Raw genomic sequence first — 19,242 nt, forward strand, 5'->3', positions numbered from 1 at the left:
CACTGGAGAAAACACTATTTTAGATGGGTTACTTTCTCAAATTAAAAAAAATTAGCCATTTCCTTTTCAAGGAAAATTTATTTGTAATTATTTGTAATAGTTTACATACTTTAAGAGTTTTTATACATTTACCTTTTGTCAGTTAAAAAAAATGGTTTTAGATGTGTACCATCCAGTATGATACTTTTGTGTTTTTAGTGATACAAGGATACATTATGACTGTTATATTGAAGAATAAGAAAATAAAATGTTCAGTTTTCATTAACTGAAAAGAGAAAACAGATTCTTTGTTACAAAAGTAACGTAAAGGTATAAAGGTATAGTTCAATTCTTCAATATTTGACGAAATTCTACAAAGCAAAGCAAGGTTTTGGAAAAAACAAATGAGAAAATTAATGAACAAAGAGTAAAAAACTAATAGGAGTTAGGTTTCTTGAAATATAACACCTATACCCAGCTCTCTTTCATTTAAGACAATCTCACATTATTCGTATATTTATTAAAGCATATACTTAGTAACATTTCATAGTTGTGACAAGATGAGGGGAAGCCATGTGGTCCATCTACATCTGTCCTAATGTTATTTATTTCCAAAGCCCATCATAAATGACCCATGAGTTAGTTTGCTGCAGGTTAAGGTTTGATAGATGGAATACTGCAAGACCTCCTCATTACCAGCCTGACTTCAATGTCAGGTAGGTTATTCTGTTTAGTCTGTAAACATCCATCATCTGTTGCTGCTAGGTGGAGATCAAAGCGCAAAGAAACAGATTTTTTCCTTAAATGAGGATTGTCCTTAAAGAAAGATCCTTCCCATTCTTTAATAACTTCATCCACTTTTTCTGTCCTGAAACAATAAATGAAATGTAAATGTGATCCTGAAGGCACAGTATTACATGTCTTCAAAGTATGCTTTTAAAATGTGATGAAAAATTCCGTAATGGGATATGGAGATAATTTTAGGAAATGCAGAGATTTCAGAGTTCTTTTTTCATAGCTACATTCTCAAGAAATACAGACTAAAGGGTTAGCCTCATTATATATCTACTTATTGTAGAAAAATAGAAATGGATCAAAAGCCATGAGTCTAAACACCCCCAGGTTTTAGTGGGAAGGTTATTTGAAATCCAACCCAGGATCTGAGTTTTGCAGTTACCTCTATATCTGTAATGGGCATAACCAAGTCCCTAGATCTGAATGCATTCAAAGTAAGGAGGGTTAGAAATCCAGATGCAGACTATCTTCAGTGCAAAGATAGAATTAAGTACATAGTAGCTAAGAGCCTGATTCTAGAGCCTTCATTCACATGAGTAAACTTTACTTAAGCAAGTAGTCCCATTTAAGTCTATCAGACTGTTGGGAAGAGTGAGGATTACTTACATAAATAAGAGTTTCAGGATCAGGCCCTAATGATTTCAATGAGTAATTGTACTTAAATATTAGTGACACAGTTGGCCCAGTTTTCATTAAATATTAATGAAAAAAAGAAGGTACAAAAACAACAACAACGATGCTGTCCTCTATTAGTAAAGCAAGTTAAGGTAAATAATATTTAATAATTGCTTTAATTAACAACAAGGAAACCTGGCAAATTTATCATGTATCTGTAGTTCATAATGAAAGTAGGAAGGGGACTAATATGAAAAACACAAGAATAGAATCTGAAAAAATAATGTACAAGGCTAATAAAATACCTGTTTTTTTTTTAGTAAGATAGTATAGTTCACAGTTCTTAGGTCTTAAAATGCTTTTAAGATTGGCTAGGTAAAATATAATTTTATTCTATTCTGTTTCATACTAAAAATGTAGAAAGTCTCTTGAAGACGGTATGTTTTTATATAACCTTTAAATAGTCTATTGCAGATTGATGTAAGTATTCCTCAACTGATAACACATAAGGAGTGAAATCTGGGCCCCACTGATATAAATGGGATTTTTGTCATTGATTTCAGTGGCACCAGGATTTCACCCAAAGGGTATGATTCTGAAAATAAACTATTTGGATTCCACATTGTGGAGGTACATGGAAACCCTCAAAATCACAGTTTTTAGCCTCATGCAAGCAGAAGGTCGACAGCAATGTTGTTGATTTACGTAATAATTATTTAGCACTCTGCAGCATTTAGTGAAGTATTGCATTGTTTACCTTCTTTTTTTTATCATTAAGGTTACTAACTGACACATTATTGGAAAGGAATCAGATACTAGAATTAGTATGTTTATTATAATATATAATGTCTCATAAAAACAAATACAATCACAAAACTTAGATAATAAAAAATTGTGCAACGCAGTATAGCTTGAAGAGTAGTTATTGCTACTCTGTGTAGTGTAATAGTTGCTTATAGAAATCAAAGCATTTATTGGGATGCTGCAAGTAACAATTCCAGCACGCAAAGGCATGGTAAAAACGGTACATACCCCTCCCTGCTCAAATCCAATATCAAAACAAGACAATTTAGTATTAAGAGAAAGATACAGCATCACTTATTGGTGGAAGTGCTGTCTGCACTGATAATTACTACTTTCCCCCTGCTGGTTAAATAATTTAAAAACAGTAACAAAAGTTTGATTATAGTAACTCCTAGGAATCCAGGTAGTTTGCCATCCACACAGATTTCCGTGTTGGTCTGTTCTCTTGAGTCTTCATTCGTAGTTGGATCTAGATTATCAGTGAGTGCAGGAAGAAAAGGAGTACTTGTGGCACCTTAGAGACTAACCAATTTATTTGAGCATAAGCTTTCGTGAGCTACAGCTCACTTCATCGGATGCATAAAGTGGAAAATACAGTGAGGAGATTTATATACACAGACCATGAAAAAATGGGTGTTTATCATACACATTGTAAGGAGAGTGCGGGCAGGGTCCATGTCCTTCATGTTAGGCTTATCTGTTGTGGACAATGCCTGTTGAAGACTACAGTATCTTGAGGTTCTGAAGACACCCTGACAATTCCTCCTCCATGACTTGCCTCCCATAGCTATAGGAACCTGCTTGGATTCTTCCAAATCCTTTTCTGTATCCCTTTGGGATGATTATTGAATATCTTAAGTGTTTGTCTCCCCTTTCTTTCAATTCATCTGTGCATCAGTTCTCTAGGCACTACGAAAGGGTGAGCTCTTGCTTTTTGTAACAGCAAGAATAAGTCATTTATTTTCTTAGTTATTGTGCAAAGTTCCCTCCTAAAAGGTATAAATTTGGATTTTTTTCCAGGCTGCTTTTTCCAGTTGTGTAGCCTTCTCTCCTTCCTGGATGGGCGCATAATGCTCCTATTTCCTGGCATCTTATTCCTGGCATGCTTGCTTCCAGCTCATCTTTCCTCCACCTTCTGGAATGCTGTCCTCAGGTCAGATATAAGACTTGGCCATGTCACCCACCAGTGGAGGTTCAGGGGGCCTTGCTGGTTCCTGCTGCCTCAACATCCACAGGGAAGCATGAATTTGCAGAGTTGAAAAATAATTTCATAGGGAGAGTGAGGGACAGTTGCATGCTGGCTGGTGTTATATGCAGAGATGACAAAAGATATCTTTGTGTCCCAGTCTTGTTGGTCTTCACTAAAACTCTATGCATGGAACCAATGGTCTGGTTTACTCTTTCCACTCTCTCATTACTCAGAAGGTGGACAACACTGGTCCTCACCTTGTTTACCTGGAGTTGTCGGCAAACCTCGTGTAATAACCATGATTCAGATTCTTTCCCCTGATCATTACAGATGCAACTACATGTTTCATCAATGCATCCATAACTCTCTCACTCCTTTTAGCCTTTAGTAGTTGTGCTACCATGTACTTTGAGAAGGTGTCATACACTATCAACCAATATTGATTTCCAGCTGGTGTTTCTGTAGTGGGCCTTTTAAGTCAATCTGTATGAACTCGCAGGGCTCAACAGATTGAGGCATTTCCCATAAAGGACTTCTGCCTCTCGTTGCTGGCACTTTCCTTTCTTGATGGGTGAGACAGGAAAAGTACCTTAACATCAGCAGCCATGCCAGCCAAAAAAAAATCTGTTCTGTACCTGGCTCATTGTCTATTCATACCACTGGTGTCCTGCAGCTTCATTATCATAAAGACACTGCAATACTGTTGTTGTCTGTAAGCTTGCTGGCAAGACAATCATGTTATGCTCCTTCACCAGCAAGTTAGTAGCTGGTTAAACGGGTAATTGTTCTTGAATTGAACCTCCCTCCATCTACATATCCTTCATTTAATCTGTTAGTGCACCAAAATTAACTCAGTCTCCTTAGTCTGTTCTTACTGGATGTCCTCACAGGACCAGTGTGAGTCTATTTTTACTGCCCTGACCTGGCAGAGAGTTTCCTCAACCATATTTTGCTTTCCAGATTTATGGTGAATGTATATTTGGACAGTTAGTGGATGTCCTCACAGGACCAGTGTGAGTCTATTTTTACTGCCCTGACCTGGCAGAGAGTTTCCTCAACCATATTTTGCTTTCCAGATTTATGGTGAATGTATATTTGGACAGTTAGTGAATCTATCTCCACGGGTTTTCCTTCTAGGTTATGCTTCATAAGGAACCATTGCAGGGCATTATATGTGTACACTGTGAATTCCATAACTAATAAATATGGACAATAAGCCTGGAGAGTTTTCACAAATAGCCAAACACTTCAGTTCTGTAACCAAAAGCCACCGATCTGTGACTACCAAGCTTATCAGTTTGTTCAAGTGCTTATAGATTCATAGATACTAAGGTCAGAAGGGACCATTATGATCATCTATGACCTCCTGCACAATGCAGGCCACAGAATCTCACCCACCCACTCCTGTGAAAAACCTCACCTATGTCTGAGCTATTGAAGTCCTCAAATCATGGTTTAAAGACTTCAAGGAGCAGAGACTCCTCCAGCAAGTGAATATCAATTTGTTCAAGTGAAACCTTTGAGCCCTTATAGGTTACCATGAATGGACAGGATGGGTCTGGGAATTTAAGTACAACATGGCTGAGAAATCCTTCCTTCAGTGACTCAAATGCTTTTTGGTGTCCCTCTGTCCAGAGAAAGTCATTCTTAGTTATCTGGTATTCACGTTGTGAAATTTAGTACAAATCTCTTATAGAATCTGGAAAGGTCTACAATCTACTTTACCTTCTCCGGGTTTGTAAGAACCTTCACAACCTTTATAATGGTCAGTTTCTGGGGTTGGGGTTTCAACCCTTCTTGCTGACTGTATGTCCTGATGCGATTCCTCACAAACTGACTTTTGTTTCCTGCATGTTTAAACCATGACTGTTTAAAAAGCTTTAGAATCCTTTCCACTTTTACCAGATATTCCTCCCATGTTTTGTGGAAACAAATGAAGTCATCTGTGTACATGAGGATGTCTTCAGTTCTCAAAACTTGGGTTAAATCATTTACTATTCTCTGGAAATATCCCTGATGCATTCATGAGTCTGAAAAGAATTGAAATAATCCATGAGGTTTCACAAAGGCAGTTTTTTCTTGATCTTTAAGTGCCACTTTAATCTGAAGGTATCCGAATACCCAATCAAAACTACTAAAATATTTTGCTCCTGACATACTATCTAGGAGTCTATGTGGGTAGCTATCTTGAACTGTTTTTGAATTAAATCTCCTGTAGTCAATGCATATCATAGAATCATAGGACTGGAAGGGACCTTGAAAGGTCATCTAGTCCAGTCTCCAGCACTCATATCTTCAAGTCTCTGTTGGGCTTTTCCACAATTACAATTGTGGTTGCCCAAGGTGATGTAGATTGCTCAGTCAGGGCATCCTCCCACAAGTGGTTTAGCTTTCACTGTTACTTGATATGTCAGGGGCATCTGATGTGGAGGCTGCATCACGGGAATGCTCTCTGGTTTAAGCCCAGTTCGATGTTGCACCAAATCATATCTCTCAAGCTCTTCAGTATTCTTGGAGAACATGCTAGCATATTGTAAGAACAGTTCGGATTGTTTCCTTTTATTGCCTTCTACAGGTGCTTCTGTCAAGTCAGCCTCTAGCTGTACTACTGACTGGATTGCTCCACAGCTCTTGACCTCTGTGAGAGGCTTTGAGACACTAGCTACATTGGACACTGTCCCCGTGGTCTGATTTTTCACTAGCTTGCCAGTCCTCATTTGGTCCAGCTTGAAACACATTTCTGCCAAACTGCAATTCTAAATGGATGTTTCTAGCTTCCAACACTCCTACAGGTTCACTGAAACAGTCCTTTATTCTTAAAGGTATTATTGAATGATGACCTGGTTTCACCACAACTTTATTCTGAACCACCACAGGAAGCAATTTATCTCTGTCACCCTCTGTAGTCATGGTAGAGTCACCTCTAAGGCCCCAAGAGTTTTCCCTCAGGATCCACACTTCCTCCTATCCACATCCAACAGAGGTATCTGAATATTGTATGGGGGCAAATTTGTTTTATTAACACCCCAAGGGTTCTTGTGGTGCTCTTGGATGAAATCCACTCCCAATACTACAGCACTAGAAATATTGGTCGCCTCAACAAAAGCCCATTTAGTGTGCAAAAACCCTGAGTTCAGTAGGAGCTGGATGTCTCCCATTATGTGCAGTGGTTGATGATCAATACTTATCAGTTTACCTCCTGCATAAACTTTTTTATTCCTTTCAGCACTGCGTGTTCTCCATATATCAGACATAATTCAGGTCATAAGTCCAACAGCATTGTGGTTTTCCAGCTGTTGATGTCTCTAGACACATAGTAACAGGTATCTGGCTGGCTCTTCAAATGGCCCATTTTAATAGTTGCTGAGGGTGACCCTACTGCCTCAACAACTTTTAGCTTCTCCGGTGTGGGTTCCTGTGCTCGGGCAATTCTGACTCCAGTAGCCTTTTCATCCACTTTGCCTGCAAATGTCAGGAAACGGTCTGTCTCAAGTAACCCATGAGACACCTGAGAATAGCTTGCACCCATGCCTCCTCCAGCATTTTAGCCACCTCACTAGCAATTATTTCGTGAAGTGCTGCATCTGGCATAAAGGAGTCACCATGAGTCTGGGCATTAACAGCTGATACTTTAAGGAAACCCAATTTCTGCTTCCACATTTGTAACTCTGTATATAATCTGGCCCATAGCCTTATCTAGTATTTTATCTTCCTTCCCCAGGAGTTTATGAAGTTCCCCTATTAAACTGTTTATAAACTGTCTTTTCACACAGGATTCTCTCATGGCTTGCCACTGGACATAGGCCCCTCTCTGCATTGCCTGTTCCAGATTTTGCACAGCACATTCTGCTTCACTCAAGTCATGTTCTGGACAGGGTGGTGTAGGGAAAGCCTTATTGAACAATCTTTTCAATGCACACAAATAACTATGCAGGAGTTCCACCTTCCTGACACCTCCTGGCTTGTCATTCCTTCCAGTATTTCAAAAGATCCCCTCCCCTTCACTCCCCAGCAGTGTATAAATGTTTGTGTAACTTTTTGTAAGATCCATGATTTGCACTAGGAAGGTGCTAGCAAAAGGCTTTGGCATCACCATCCAAAAAAACTGTGAAGTACTGTACTGCTTTCTCATCAGTCCATTCATTTACAGAGCGCAATAGCTCAAAGTCTGTTAAGTACTCACAGATTCCAGTCTCACCTGCATGACCAATACATTTATTCTCGGGCCAAAGTGCTTTTGCCATCTTGAAGCTACTGCCACCAGTTGTAATACTCGCTTACAGAAATCAAAGGATTTATTGGGACACTGCAAGCAACAACTCCAGTATACACAGGCAGAACTAGAAACTTCTCCTCTCCTTTCTCCTCCCTTGTTCTGATCAGAGAGCATACTATCAAAACAAGGCAACACCTTAGCACTAAAATAATGATACAGCACCACTTATTGATGGAGGTGTTGTCCACACTGATCTTATAGTTGCCTCCTTGCTAACTGGAAATGGTGTACAAGAAGGATGCTACCAGGGATACAGAGTGCAGCCCAGAGAGGTTTACATTTACATATATAGAACATATATATATATATAATTTTGCTAAATTTATGTTTGTCTTACTGTATAGTGCCATGAGCTTCAGCACTTTCCTTCACAACGCTTCCATTTAAGATTGCTTGCTTTGTCAGTTTTTCCACCTTTTCATATTCATGCTTCTTTACGGCACCAGCTGTAAAGGAAAATGCAAATATACCAGATATTTCTTCTGAGCCCTCTTCAGGAGCCTTCACTCCTTGTACAATCATCAGGAAAAGATCTCTTTATAATGTTCAAGAGATTAGTAGGAGGTAATCCTGGCTACTATGCCAGCTTGTGTACCATCTCCTTAAGGGACTGTAGTCTGTCACTTGGGGGCGTATCTGGTAACTGAGCTATCTATATGTTGTGGTCAGCAGTATGTGCTAGCTTTGGGTGCAAGCTACCCCCTTTCAGAAGAAAATCTGTGTTTCTCTGTATGCCCTCCTAACTCACCCACCTGAATTCAGCCCTGGCAAACAAATTCCAGTGGAGGATCATACACCAGGCCCTGTCTCTGGCCATCTTCTCCATTCTGGCCTGAGAAGAACTTAGGTCAAAATTGTTTATTTTGGCATTATCTGTGACTAAATTAGGCATTTAATTGTTTTTTAAAGATACTGTAGACTGGAATATGTGACAATAGATCTGAGATAAGAGAAATCAGAAATAGTTCTTTCCTAGCTATGTATTAATCAAATACAGAATCAGCTATGGTTTTCAATAATTTACTGTAAGATATCTGATGCACAGCATTCGTCAATATATTTTAATTCAGTAAAGTTTTTACTACTGGAGTTTGGGGTACAAGTTTTACTCTCCTTTGGGTTTATCTATGGGAAGAAAGCATGTGGTCCATCACAACACTAGTACCTTTTTGTCACTCCTGTTTAGGAAATTCATCTGGGCAACATTAAGAACTAAGAAACTATTGTGGTTTTATTTTAGGAATGTTCCCTTGTCTTAAAAAACTCACTTGAAGGTGGGATAAAAGCTGTCTTGCTGGTGGTAGGTTTTCTGTCATCTTTTCTATCAGGTGTAGAACAATGAAACCTGAAAAAAATGAAAATATTACAAAAATGTAATAATGTTGTTGTTTTAATCCAAAACGTGAATGGTGAGCAATTGAGGGGAAAATATGTAGAAATAATGACAATGAGATTTGTATATAGATTTATTGTAGTCATATCTTATTTTGATTGTAGGACTAAAGAATGTTGAAAATTTGTATTTGTATTCCATCATTCTTTCCTGAAAGGTTTTTAGTAATTTTGAAGTATGCGAGAAAGGACTTTTCTTAATATTTTTTTTATTTATTCATAATGAGCTATGTATATTTTTACATAGTTATACAATAGCAATATATTGAAAAAATGCGAAATAAGTTCCCTCACTTGGGGCTCTAATGTGCACATGTTTTTGCCTGTGAGGTTCTTGGAGTGAAACCCTCTAGCTTCTTCTGCATGGGGCAGAGGAGGCAAAATTCCTTCCCACCCAAAAGTATTCCTAAGAAACACTTTTACTTGCAAAAATAGTGGAGTTTCATGTTGCCTATGGAGGTTATCCCTATTTCAGGGAGAATGGGACCCTTATTCTTTAACGTGGGAACACTACCAATATTTCAGTATTTAACATCATTTATGTTGACAGATACAGATGTGCCAAACCCAAATCCTGCCTCTGATACCTGAGATTTTCCAGATGAAATTTATCTAATTTATCTTCAGGGAATTCACATATTCAAAGCATGGGAAGGCTTAAAGATGACAATGCTAATGTATGAGCAGTACAGTGTATGTGGGAAAATGAAGAACTGTTTAAACTAGTAGCTTTGGAATTATAATTATTTAAGTTTTCTCTCTTTCTTTAAAACATTAAAGCTAAATCTGTGTTGAATTATTACAGCAGCATTTTGTTTTTACAGGTTTTGATCAATATATTTTACTCCAGTTTGATGCTGGTGTAACTCAATTGAAATCAAAATGGTGTAACACTGTGGTAAATCAGGTCCACTATGTATAATTAGATTAAAACTGTACTGAAGCAAACATCTGATAATAGAGGTGGGCACACACACCCAGTACTATCCTTTTTTGTTTTCAATTAGGGTTGGTGAGTCCTAAATATTTCCTACTGTGGGGGCCAAACTGCTTTTAAATATTGGTTAAATAATAAACTTTACTTTAAAAAAACAAAACCGATAATTTGTCTAAAGAAAACCATGGAAAATCAGAAAAAATAAGCACTGCAGAATTTGTAAGATAAGATATTTTAATGGCATGAAAGTTGTTCATGCAATCATTTAACATATTAATTTTAGATTTTAAATATGCCTGAATAGAACTTGCACAGGTCAAAATGAAAATTCCTTTCATGAAGGATTTGCTACTATATTTGATGGCGGAGTTCATGTGATTGCAACTCTGAAAAGTACTGCAAACAGAAGTTCTGAAAAATAATATAAAAGCAAATACACTTTCTCCATTCTGTAAAATACCTGTTTTCCTCTTTCTCCAGCAAACTGCGATACGTTGCTATCTCCTGTTCCAGCCTCATCTTAGTGTTCAGTAGTATTTCATGCTCCTGAAGCTGTTCCTCAATACCTCTCCTCACTTGCTGTAGCTCCTTCTCTAAACTTTCAATCTCAGCTTTTAAATTCTGCAGTTGCATCTGGTACCGCTGCTCAGTGGCATGCAGACAACTTTCCAATCCTCTTTCCTGGCAAATAAATCCAATATTAAAGGTCCAAAAAGTAGTTCTAAAAGTTCAGTTCCACATAGTGTTTACTAACAATTCAGACAACATATTTTAAAATTTATTTTTCAATTTATTTGCTAAATAATCTTTAGGAACTGTAATAATAATCCAGCTTTTATAACACCTTTGATAAGAAACTTAAACTGGTGGCTTTTTGCATCTAATTTTCCAGAAAGATCTGTAAACATATAAACTCAATTAGAAGCTCACACACAAAAATTGTAGCCTTCTACTATATGATGAAATCAACCAGTTTTGATGAGTAATTTCACCCAGCTGTCCAGAATGATGTGTTTTCTAATAGTCACAGGTATTCACAGTGTTGCAAAGTCATCATCATCAAGTTACAACCCCTGTCTGCAATAGGGAAATTGACAAATATCTGACATCTGTTGTCAGTAGTGGATCTCCCTGAAATCCTGTTACAAACAGTGTAATTCCTAGGCTTTGTCATCACTAGTGAATTTTAAGAAAAATTCCCATCAGTGCTACCACCACTTTATCTACACCACTGGGAATGCTGGTGTACACAAGTCTCTTTTGGTGTGACACTGGAAGTTGCCAGAAACTAATCTACACTAGATCTCCCACCAGAGCAGATGAACTGATGATAGCAGTGGGAGAAGGATTGTTTTCTAAAGTTCCCTAATGTAGTCAGTCAAAGCAGTTGGATAGATGGACAGAATTGTTTTCAACACTATTATAGACTTTAAGCTGTGATTCAGCAAAACATTTAAGTACATTCTTAACTTAAAGTATATTATTAATTGTTTTGTTGACTCAGAGCCATAGTTCCAAAGAATTAAAATAAACATGATTTGAATAGATCAGTCAGGCAGGATATTTATTAGGAAATTGATATGGGGATATTGTGGAAGAATTCTTGAAATCTGTGGGTATTGATTGTCAGGAGTAAAAAAGTAAACATATAGCAGTATGTGCAAAATTATAGATTCTGAATCAAAAGATGTCATATTCTTAAGCATTGATAACTGACTGGGGGAGTTTCTGGCAATTAATGACCAAGAGAAAGAGATAAAGGCCCCAGGCAAAGCCACTATGCATTTCTGTTCTTGCTGTGTTTTCATCATCTGTTGGATGTCATTGATGTGCATATTGAACTATGGAATGCTGCATGTCAGAAGAAGAAATGGGTTATTTTTTTCAGGAAGTTGATAATATCAATTTTTGACCATGCTTACCACAGCCTGGAGAGATTCAATTTCAATTTGCATACGATGCCACTGTCGCCTGGCTTCACTGAGCTCTGCTCTGGCTGCCTTTAAAGCTTCTTCATCTTTGTCCATTCTTTCACTTGTACCTTCTTCTAGCTACAGAAAATGATAAACAAGATAACAGTATTACAAATAAAAAATATTTTAAAAGAATGAACATAAAATAAATGTACTTTTGAAAAAAAATCTTATCTACTTCTCTTAAAACAGGTTTTTTAGGTTAATTTTTTTGTGTGGCAACTGAATATATTTGTTCAAGGTTGTAATGAAAAGCTAAACTGTCATTATCAGAATATTGTAAACTCTGAGGAACCTGTTGTATTGCAACCTCTACTGGGAAATACTTTGCTGTATCTTTAGTAACTGTTGCACTTCTATGAAAGAGGCTTAAGAAGACAGGTTACTTTTGTCTCTGCTATCTTAACATAAATACTCACAGAAACAGACACAACTTGGACATATTCTGTACAAAATCTCAGTTGATTAACAATATCGGGGCCAGATACATTGGCATGGATTGAACAATCATATAGTAGAGAAAGAATGAAGAACTCATTGAAATATTTTATTAATAATTTTGAGACTTGTATTATCTTAGGTGCAGAAAAGTATAGGATAGGGATGGTCAGGCTAACCTATTAGAGAACCTAAACCAGATGTTTAGAACACTCTCTTCCCCTGCACTTTATAACACTCTTCGTTGTAATGCTGATCCAGTATTGGCTTATCAACTATATTATGACCAAATCCAGCTCTGTATTAAATAAGCCTAGCTTCACTGAAGTCAGTGAAGTTGGCAATGCTTATTTCAGATCTTATTCCACTATTAGATATGTTACATAAATTAGATTGTGAAGCAGCTTGACAGTAACTGTGGTTATGGGGTATATTACATGACTTTAAAATGGTCTTGTCAGGTCAGTTTCTAGTAGGAATAATGCTCGGTATTTATGTAGTGTTTATTATGATAATGATAATTAGGGTTCCTTTCACATTTCTGTGTTTTGCCTGCAAGCATTGGTGACATCACAAGCACCGGAAACAGAACATTTTCCTTTGCGCACTTTCCTACTTTACCATAGGTTCTTGTTATGACATCAGCTGTTACTGAGGGAAAAATTCTTGAATTCGGGTCTTGGCAGGAGAGTAAAAGAAGAACTAATATTTTGTCTTTAAAATGTTAATGTGTTTTTAATGTTATCAATCCACCATTATGATAAGAAAAGCCATGTAATTCACACTTCATGCTGAACTCTGTTCTCTACCTGCTGTTTTGTGTCTCAGTACTGCAACACATGTGAGGCCAGATTTCTCAGTACACTTTGGCTGCTTTGCACTGCCCTGGTGCAAAGAAAATGTAAAGTTGGCTTAATAAGACAGTTAAACTGTGTTTATGGCTGCTTTGCGTCTTCAGAGTGGCGCAAAGCCGTCAGAGTGTATTGGGGAATCTGGCCTATGATGAGTAAATCTCTCAGTATTCAGAATTTCTGCAATATTAAAGGAATATGGTGGCAATTTAAAGACTAACAGATTTATTTGGGCATAAGCTTTTGTGGGTAAAACACCAGTTCTTCAGATGCATGGAGTGAAAATTACAGATGCAGGCATTATATAATGACACATGAAGGAAAGGGAGTTACCTCACAAGTGGAGAACCAGTGTTGACAGGGCCAATTCGATCAGGGTGGATGTAGTCCACTCCCAATAATAGATGAGGAGGTGTCAATTCCAGGAGAGGCAAAGCTGCTTTTGTAATGAGCCAGCCACTCCCAGTCCCTATTCAAGCCCAAATTAATGGTGTTAAATTTGCAAATGAATTTTAGTTCTGCTGTTTCTCTTTGAAGTCTGTTTCTGAAGTTTTTTTGTTCAAGTATAGCTACTTTTAAATCTGTTATAGAATGTCCAGGAAGACTGAAGTGTTCTCCTACTGGCTTTTGTATGTTACCATTCCTAATGTCCGATTTGTGTCCATTTATTCTTTTACATAGGGATTGTTCGGTTTGGCCGATGTACATGGCAGAGGGGCATTGCTGGCACATGATGACATATATAACATTAGTAGACATGCAAGGGAATGAGCCTCTGATGGTGTGGCTGATGTGGTTGGGTCCTCTGATGGTGTCACTAGAGTAGATATGGGAAGAGTAGGCAACGAGGTTTGCTACAGGGATTGGTTCCTGGGTTAGTGTTTCTGTGGTGTGGTGTATAGTTGCTGGTGAGTATTTGCTTCAGGTTGGGGGCTGTCTGTAAGTGAGGACTGGCCTGCCAAGGTCTGTGAGAGTGAGGGATCATTTTCCAGGATAGGTTGTAGATCATTGATAATGTGCTGCAGAAGTTTTAACTGGGGGCTATACGTGACAGCCGGTGGTGTTCTGTTATTTTCCTTGTTGGGCCTGTCCTATAGTAGGTGATTTCTGGGTACTCTTCTGGCTCTGTCCATCTGTTTCTTCACTTCAGCAGGTGGGTATTGTAGTTTTAAGAATGCTTGATAAAGATCTTGTAGGTGTTTGTCTCTGTCTGAGGGATTGGAGGACATTCGGTTGTATCTTAGGGCTTGGCTGTAGACAATGGATGGTGTGATGTGTCCTGGATGGAAGCTGGAGGCATGTAGGTAAGTATATCGGTCAGTAGGTTTCCGGTATAGGGTGGTGTTTATGTGACCATCACTTATTTGCACTGTAGTGTCACGAAGTGGATCTCTTGTGTGTACTAGTCCAGGCTCAGGTTGATGGTGGGGTAGAGTGGAAATTGTTGAAATCCAGGTGGAATTCTTCAAGGGCCTCCTTCCTGTGGGTCCATATGATGAAGATGTCATCAGTGTAGCGCAAGTAGAGGAGGGGAGCTAGGGGACGAGAGCTGAGGAAGCATTGTTCTACGTCAGCCATAAAAATGTTGGCATACTGTGGGGCCATGCGGGTACCCATAGCAGTGCAACTGACTTGAAGGTATAAGTCATCCCCAAATCTGAAATGGTTGTGGGTGAGGACAAAGTCACAAAGCTCTGCCACCAGGTGTGCCGTGGCCTCATCAGGGATACTGTTCTTGACAGCTTGTAGTCCTTCCTCATGTGGAATATTGGTGTAAAGAGCTTCTACATCCATGGTGGCCAGGATAGCGTTTTCAGGAAGATCTACCAATGCATTGTAGTTTCCTCAGTAAATCAGTGGGGTCTGAAAGATAGCTAGGAGTGCTGGTAGCGTAGGGTCTGAGGAGAGAGTCCAAATAGCCAGATAATCTTGTAAGATTGCTGATGCCTGAGATGATGGGGCGTCCAGGGTTTCCAGGTTTATGGATCTTGGGTAGCAGATAGAATACCCCTGGTCGGGGCTCTGGGGGTGTGACTGTGTAGATTTGTTCCTGTGCTGTAGCAGGGAGTTTCTTGAGCAGATAGTGTAGTTTCTTTTCATACTCCTCAGTGGGATCAGAGGATAGTGGCCTGTAGAATGTGGTGTTGGAGAGTTGCCTGGCAGCATCCTGTTCATAATCCCACCTGTTCATTATGACTACAGCACCTCCTTTGTCAGCCCCTTTGATCATAATGTCAGAGTTGTTTCTGAGGCTGTCGATGGCGTTGCGTTCTGTACAGCTGAGGTTATGGGACAAGTGATGCTGTTTGTTCACAATTTCAACCTGTGCATGTCTGCGGAAGCACTCTCTGTAGAAGTCCAGTCTGTCATTTCAACTGTCAGGAGGAGTGCATGGAGAATTCTTCTTTTTGTAGTGTTGGTAGGAGGGTTCCTGTGGGTCAGTGCACTGTTCTGTGGTGTTTTGAAAATACTCCTTGAGTCGGAGACGACGAAAGTAGGCTTCCAGATCACCACAGAACTGTATCATGTTCGTGGGGGTGGTGGGGCAGAAAGAGAGTCCCCGAGATAGGACAGACTCTTCCGCTGGGCTAAGTGTGTGGTTGGCTAGATTAACAATATTGTTAGGTGAGTTGAGGGTACCACTGTTGTAGCCCCCTGTGGCATGTAGGAGTTTAGATAGTTTACTGTCCTTTTACGTCTGTAGAGAAGTGAAGTTTGCGTTGTAAATGGCTTGTCTCTTTTTTGTAAAGTCCAGCCACGTGAAAGTTTGTGTGGAAGGTTGGTTTTGTATGAGAGTCTCCAGTTTTGAGAGCTCATTCTTGATCTTCTCCTGTCTGCTGTACAGGATGCTGATCAGGTGGTTCCTCAGTTTCTTTGAGAGTGTGTGGCACAGTCTCTCACCATAGTCAATGTAGTATGTCGATTGCAATAGATTTTCTACCTTCAGTCCATTTGGTATGATGTCCATCTGTTTGCACTGGGAGAGGAAGATGATGTCTGTCTGTATCTGTGTGAGATTTTTGTTGAGGCTGATGGATTTCCACTCCATACAGCTAAATTTAGTGCCTTGCGTAGTGTCAAGTATCAGGGGGTAGCCGTGTTAGTCTGTATCCACAAAAACAACAAGCAGTCTGGTGGCACCTTAAAGACTAACAGATTTATTTGGGCATAAGCTTTCGTGGGTAAAACACCACTTCTTCAGATGCATGGAGTGAAAATTACAGATGCAGGCATTATATAATAAATTTTAGTTCTGCTTTTTCTCTTTGAAGTCTGTTCCATCATGTGCCAGCAATGCCGCTCTGCCATGTACATTGGCCAAACCGGACAGTCCCTACGTAAAAGAATAAATGGACACAAATCAGACATCAGGAATGGTAACATACAAAAGCCAGTAGGAGAACACTTCAGTCTTCCTGGACATTCTATAACAGATTTAAAAGTAGCTATACTTGAACAAAAAAACTTCAGAAACAGACTTCAAAGAGAAACAGCAGAACTAAAATTCATTTGCAAATTTAACACCATTAATTTGGGCTTGAATAGGGACTGGGAGTGGCTAGCTCATTACAAAAGCAGCTTTGCCTCTCCTGGAATTGACACCTCCTCATCTATTATTGGGAGTGGACTACATCCACCCTGATCGAATTGGCCCTGTCAACACTGGTTCTCCACTTGTGAGGTAACTCCCTTTCCTTCATGTGTCATTATATAATGCCTGCATCTGTAATTTTCACTCCATGCATCTGAAGAACTGGTGTTTTACCCACAAAAGCTTATGCCCAAATAAATCTGTTAGTCTTTAAGGTGTCACCAGACTCCTTGCTGTTTTTGTGGATACAGACTAACACGGCTACTCCCTGATACGTTGTAATATTAAAATACAAAAGGGTGATATAAGACCCAAATTTCAGTGTGGAATTTTTGGCATTTGATGGTTTGTAGTCAGATTTGTCACATTATTGTAACATTGTTGTTCTCAAGAGATGTGTTGTGTGTGAATTTATAATAGGGTATTTATAACCTTTAAAAATATGACACAGAGAACAAGTAATATAAACATTGCAGACAAATATGGCATAGTTTTATGAAAACAATAGAAAATCTGTCCCGAGAAGGTAAAGTTTTCCATAACATATGTGCTCAAAATTGTAAATCCTCTTTATAAATGGCTTCTTTACGTCATCTCTACATGATATTCAGGATGTTTTCCTCCTGAGGGATAATTCTAAATGAGGCTAGAGGGTACCATGTTATTGTATATGTCATCATGTTTTTTTAGTCACAACAATATAACTGTCTTGTATGTACAGACAAACATCCAGATTCATTACAGAGCATTCCTTTCGAGTGAGTTTCATAACCTAAGCATAACATTTTCTTAGCTTCTAGGTCTAGTCATACTGCAGTAAATTCTAAATCAAGTAATATGCTGCATTGAAAAGGAAATACTGTACCTCAAAGAGGTTGAGGCTGAATTTGGTAGACATAGATTGTCTCCTTTTTCTCTTTACCTGGGTTCTTGTTGAGAGGACGGTCTCTATCTGATTTCTGGTGATGAGCATTTCATAGTTTGCCCTGATCTCATTGAGGAGCTGGGACAGTTCCATTCTGCTCCCATCCTCCACCTTGACTAACGGGAACCTTATTGATAGGATGAGCCAGCTGCTGCAGAGCCTGCACTGCCTGCAGTGAAAGCAGAGAGAGGGAGAGAAAATACAGCAGAATTTTAAAGATGCAGAGCTCTTTTTTGTAGGAGCATTGAAAAATCATCTGCTTTTAATCGGTTTTGAAGATCATGTTTAAAAATACAAATACCTCTCAATTCTGCAGTGATTAAAAAGGTAAGACCCAGATAATGTGATGAAATGAACAAAAGTAGTGTCTTCATGTGTATATTACATTGTAAAGCCAGACACTTACCCAAGAAACTAGAGTCTGAAAGATATATTGATAATAAGGGCAAAATTATAGCTGTCCAGTGTGAATTTGAAAGACCAGAGAGGGGGCACAGTACACTTTCCTGGCAGTACACTCTTGCATGTGGCAATCATAATTTGGTTGGCTGTACTCCTGGAATGCAAAGGAGGGAAGTAAGCCAGCATTAACAACAGTCAGAAAGTCTAGTGTTGTACTGGGTGACTGGGCAACTAAATGGAAGATGAAATTCAATGCTGACAGATGCAAAGTAGTGCACATTGGAAAACAGAATCCCAAGTATAGACATACAAAATTATGCGGCCTAAGTTAGCTGTTACTACTCAAGAGAGAGATCTTGGAGTCATTGTGGATAGTTATCTGAAACCATCCACTCAATGTGCAGCGGCAGGCAAAAAAGCTAACAGAATGTTAGGTACCGTTAGAAAAGGGATAGATAATAAGATAGTAAATATCAGAATGCTGTTATATAAATCCATGGTACACCCACACCATGCAGTTCTGTTCGCCCCATCTTAGAAAAGATATATTAGAAATGTAAAAGGTACAGAGAAGGACCACAAAAATGTGTAGCAGTATGGAACAGCCTCCATATGAGGAGAGATTAAAAAGACTGGGACTGTTCAGTCAGGAAAAGAGACAACTAAGGGAGGATATTACAGCGATCTATAAAATCATGATTGGTGTGTAGAAAGTGAATAAAGAAGTCACTGAGCCTCAAACTGGCAGATGCTGGGACTAGACAATGGGAAGAATCACTTGATAATTGCCCTGAACTGTTCATTTCCTTGGAAACATCTGGCATCACCCACTATCTGAAGACAGGATACTGGGGTGGATGAACCATTGTTCTGACCCAATATGACTGTTGTTATGATAGAAATTTAAAAGACCTAGATAGGTTTACAGTGTACAGTAGTACAGTTAGGACAACTAACATATGCTTTTGTTGATAATATATATTTGATCATTTTCCAGTTAATTTTTGGTGTGAATATTTAGATAAAACTAATACTATACATCTTGATTTATCTAGTTATTTCTGCTTAACTAGA

General features: G+C 38.7%; 1 protein-coding gene and 1 long non-coding RNA gene across 6 annotated transcripts in view; one reads left to right on the forward strand and one right to left on the reverse strand.

Annotated features, from left to right (window-relative positions):
• Positions 1-347: 347 nt before the first annotated feature.
• On the reverse strand, positions 348-17,901 carry KRT222 (keratin 222). 5 transcript variants are annotated; one of them, XM_073325822.1, is made up of 7 exons: positions 17,764-17,809; positions 13,583-16,583; positions 11,910-12,038; positions 10,448-10,668; positions 8,927-9,003; positions 7,996-8,104; positions 349-847 (listed from the first exon to the last, which is right to left on the reverse strand). In XM_073325822.1, exons 3-7 carry the CDS (start codon positions 12,012-12,014, stop codon positions 634-636), a joined length of 726 nt encoding a protein of 241 aa, XP_073181923.1. In that variant the 5' UTR covers positions 12,015-12,038; positions 13,583-16,583; positions 17,764-17,809; the 3' UTR covers positions 349-633. The 5 variants fall into 5 exon arrangements, 4 of the variants coding, with proteins under 4 accessions (XP_073181918.1, XP_073181923.1, XP_073181922.1 ...); XM_073325821.1 differs by having other exon boundaries at positions 17,707-17,782; XR_012156374.1 differs by lacking the exon at positions 13,583-16,583 and adding an exon at positions 5,108-5,412 and having other exon boundaries at positions 773-847; positions 17,707-17,901.
• The window catches only part of LOC140903888 (uncharacterized), a 315,051-nt gene continuing 312,639 nt past the window's right edge, over positions 16,831-19,242 (forward strand). Inside the window, exon 1 of the long non-coding RNA XR_012156378.2 lies at positions 16,831-16,931. This is a non-coding gene — a long non-coding RNA (uncharacterized LOC140903888). The remainder of the gene's footprint in view (positions 16,932-19,242) is intronic.

Source organism: Lepidochelys kempii, chromosome 27 (genome assembly GCF_965140285.1).
Source record: "Lepidochelys kempii isolate rLepKem1 chromosome 27, rLepKem1.hap1, whole genome shotgun sequence".
Classification (NCBI taxonomy): domain Eukaryota; kingdom Metazoa; phylum Chordata; order Testudines; family Cheloniidae; genus Lepidochelys; species Lepidochelys kempii.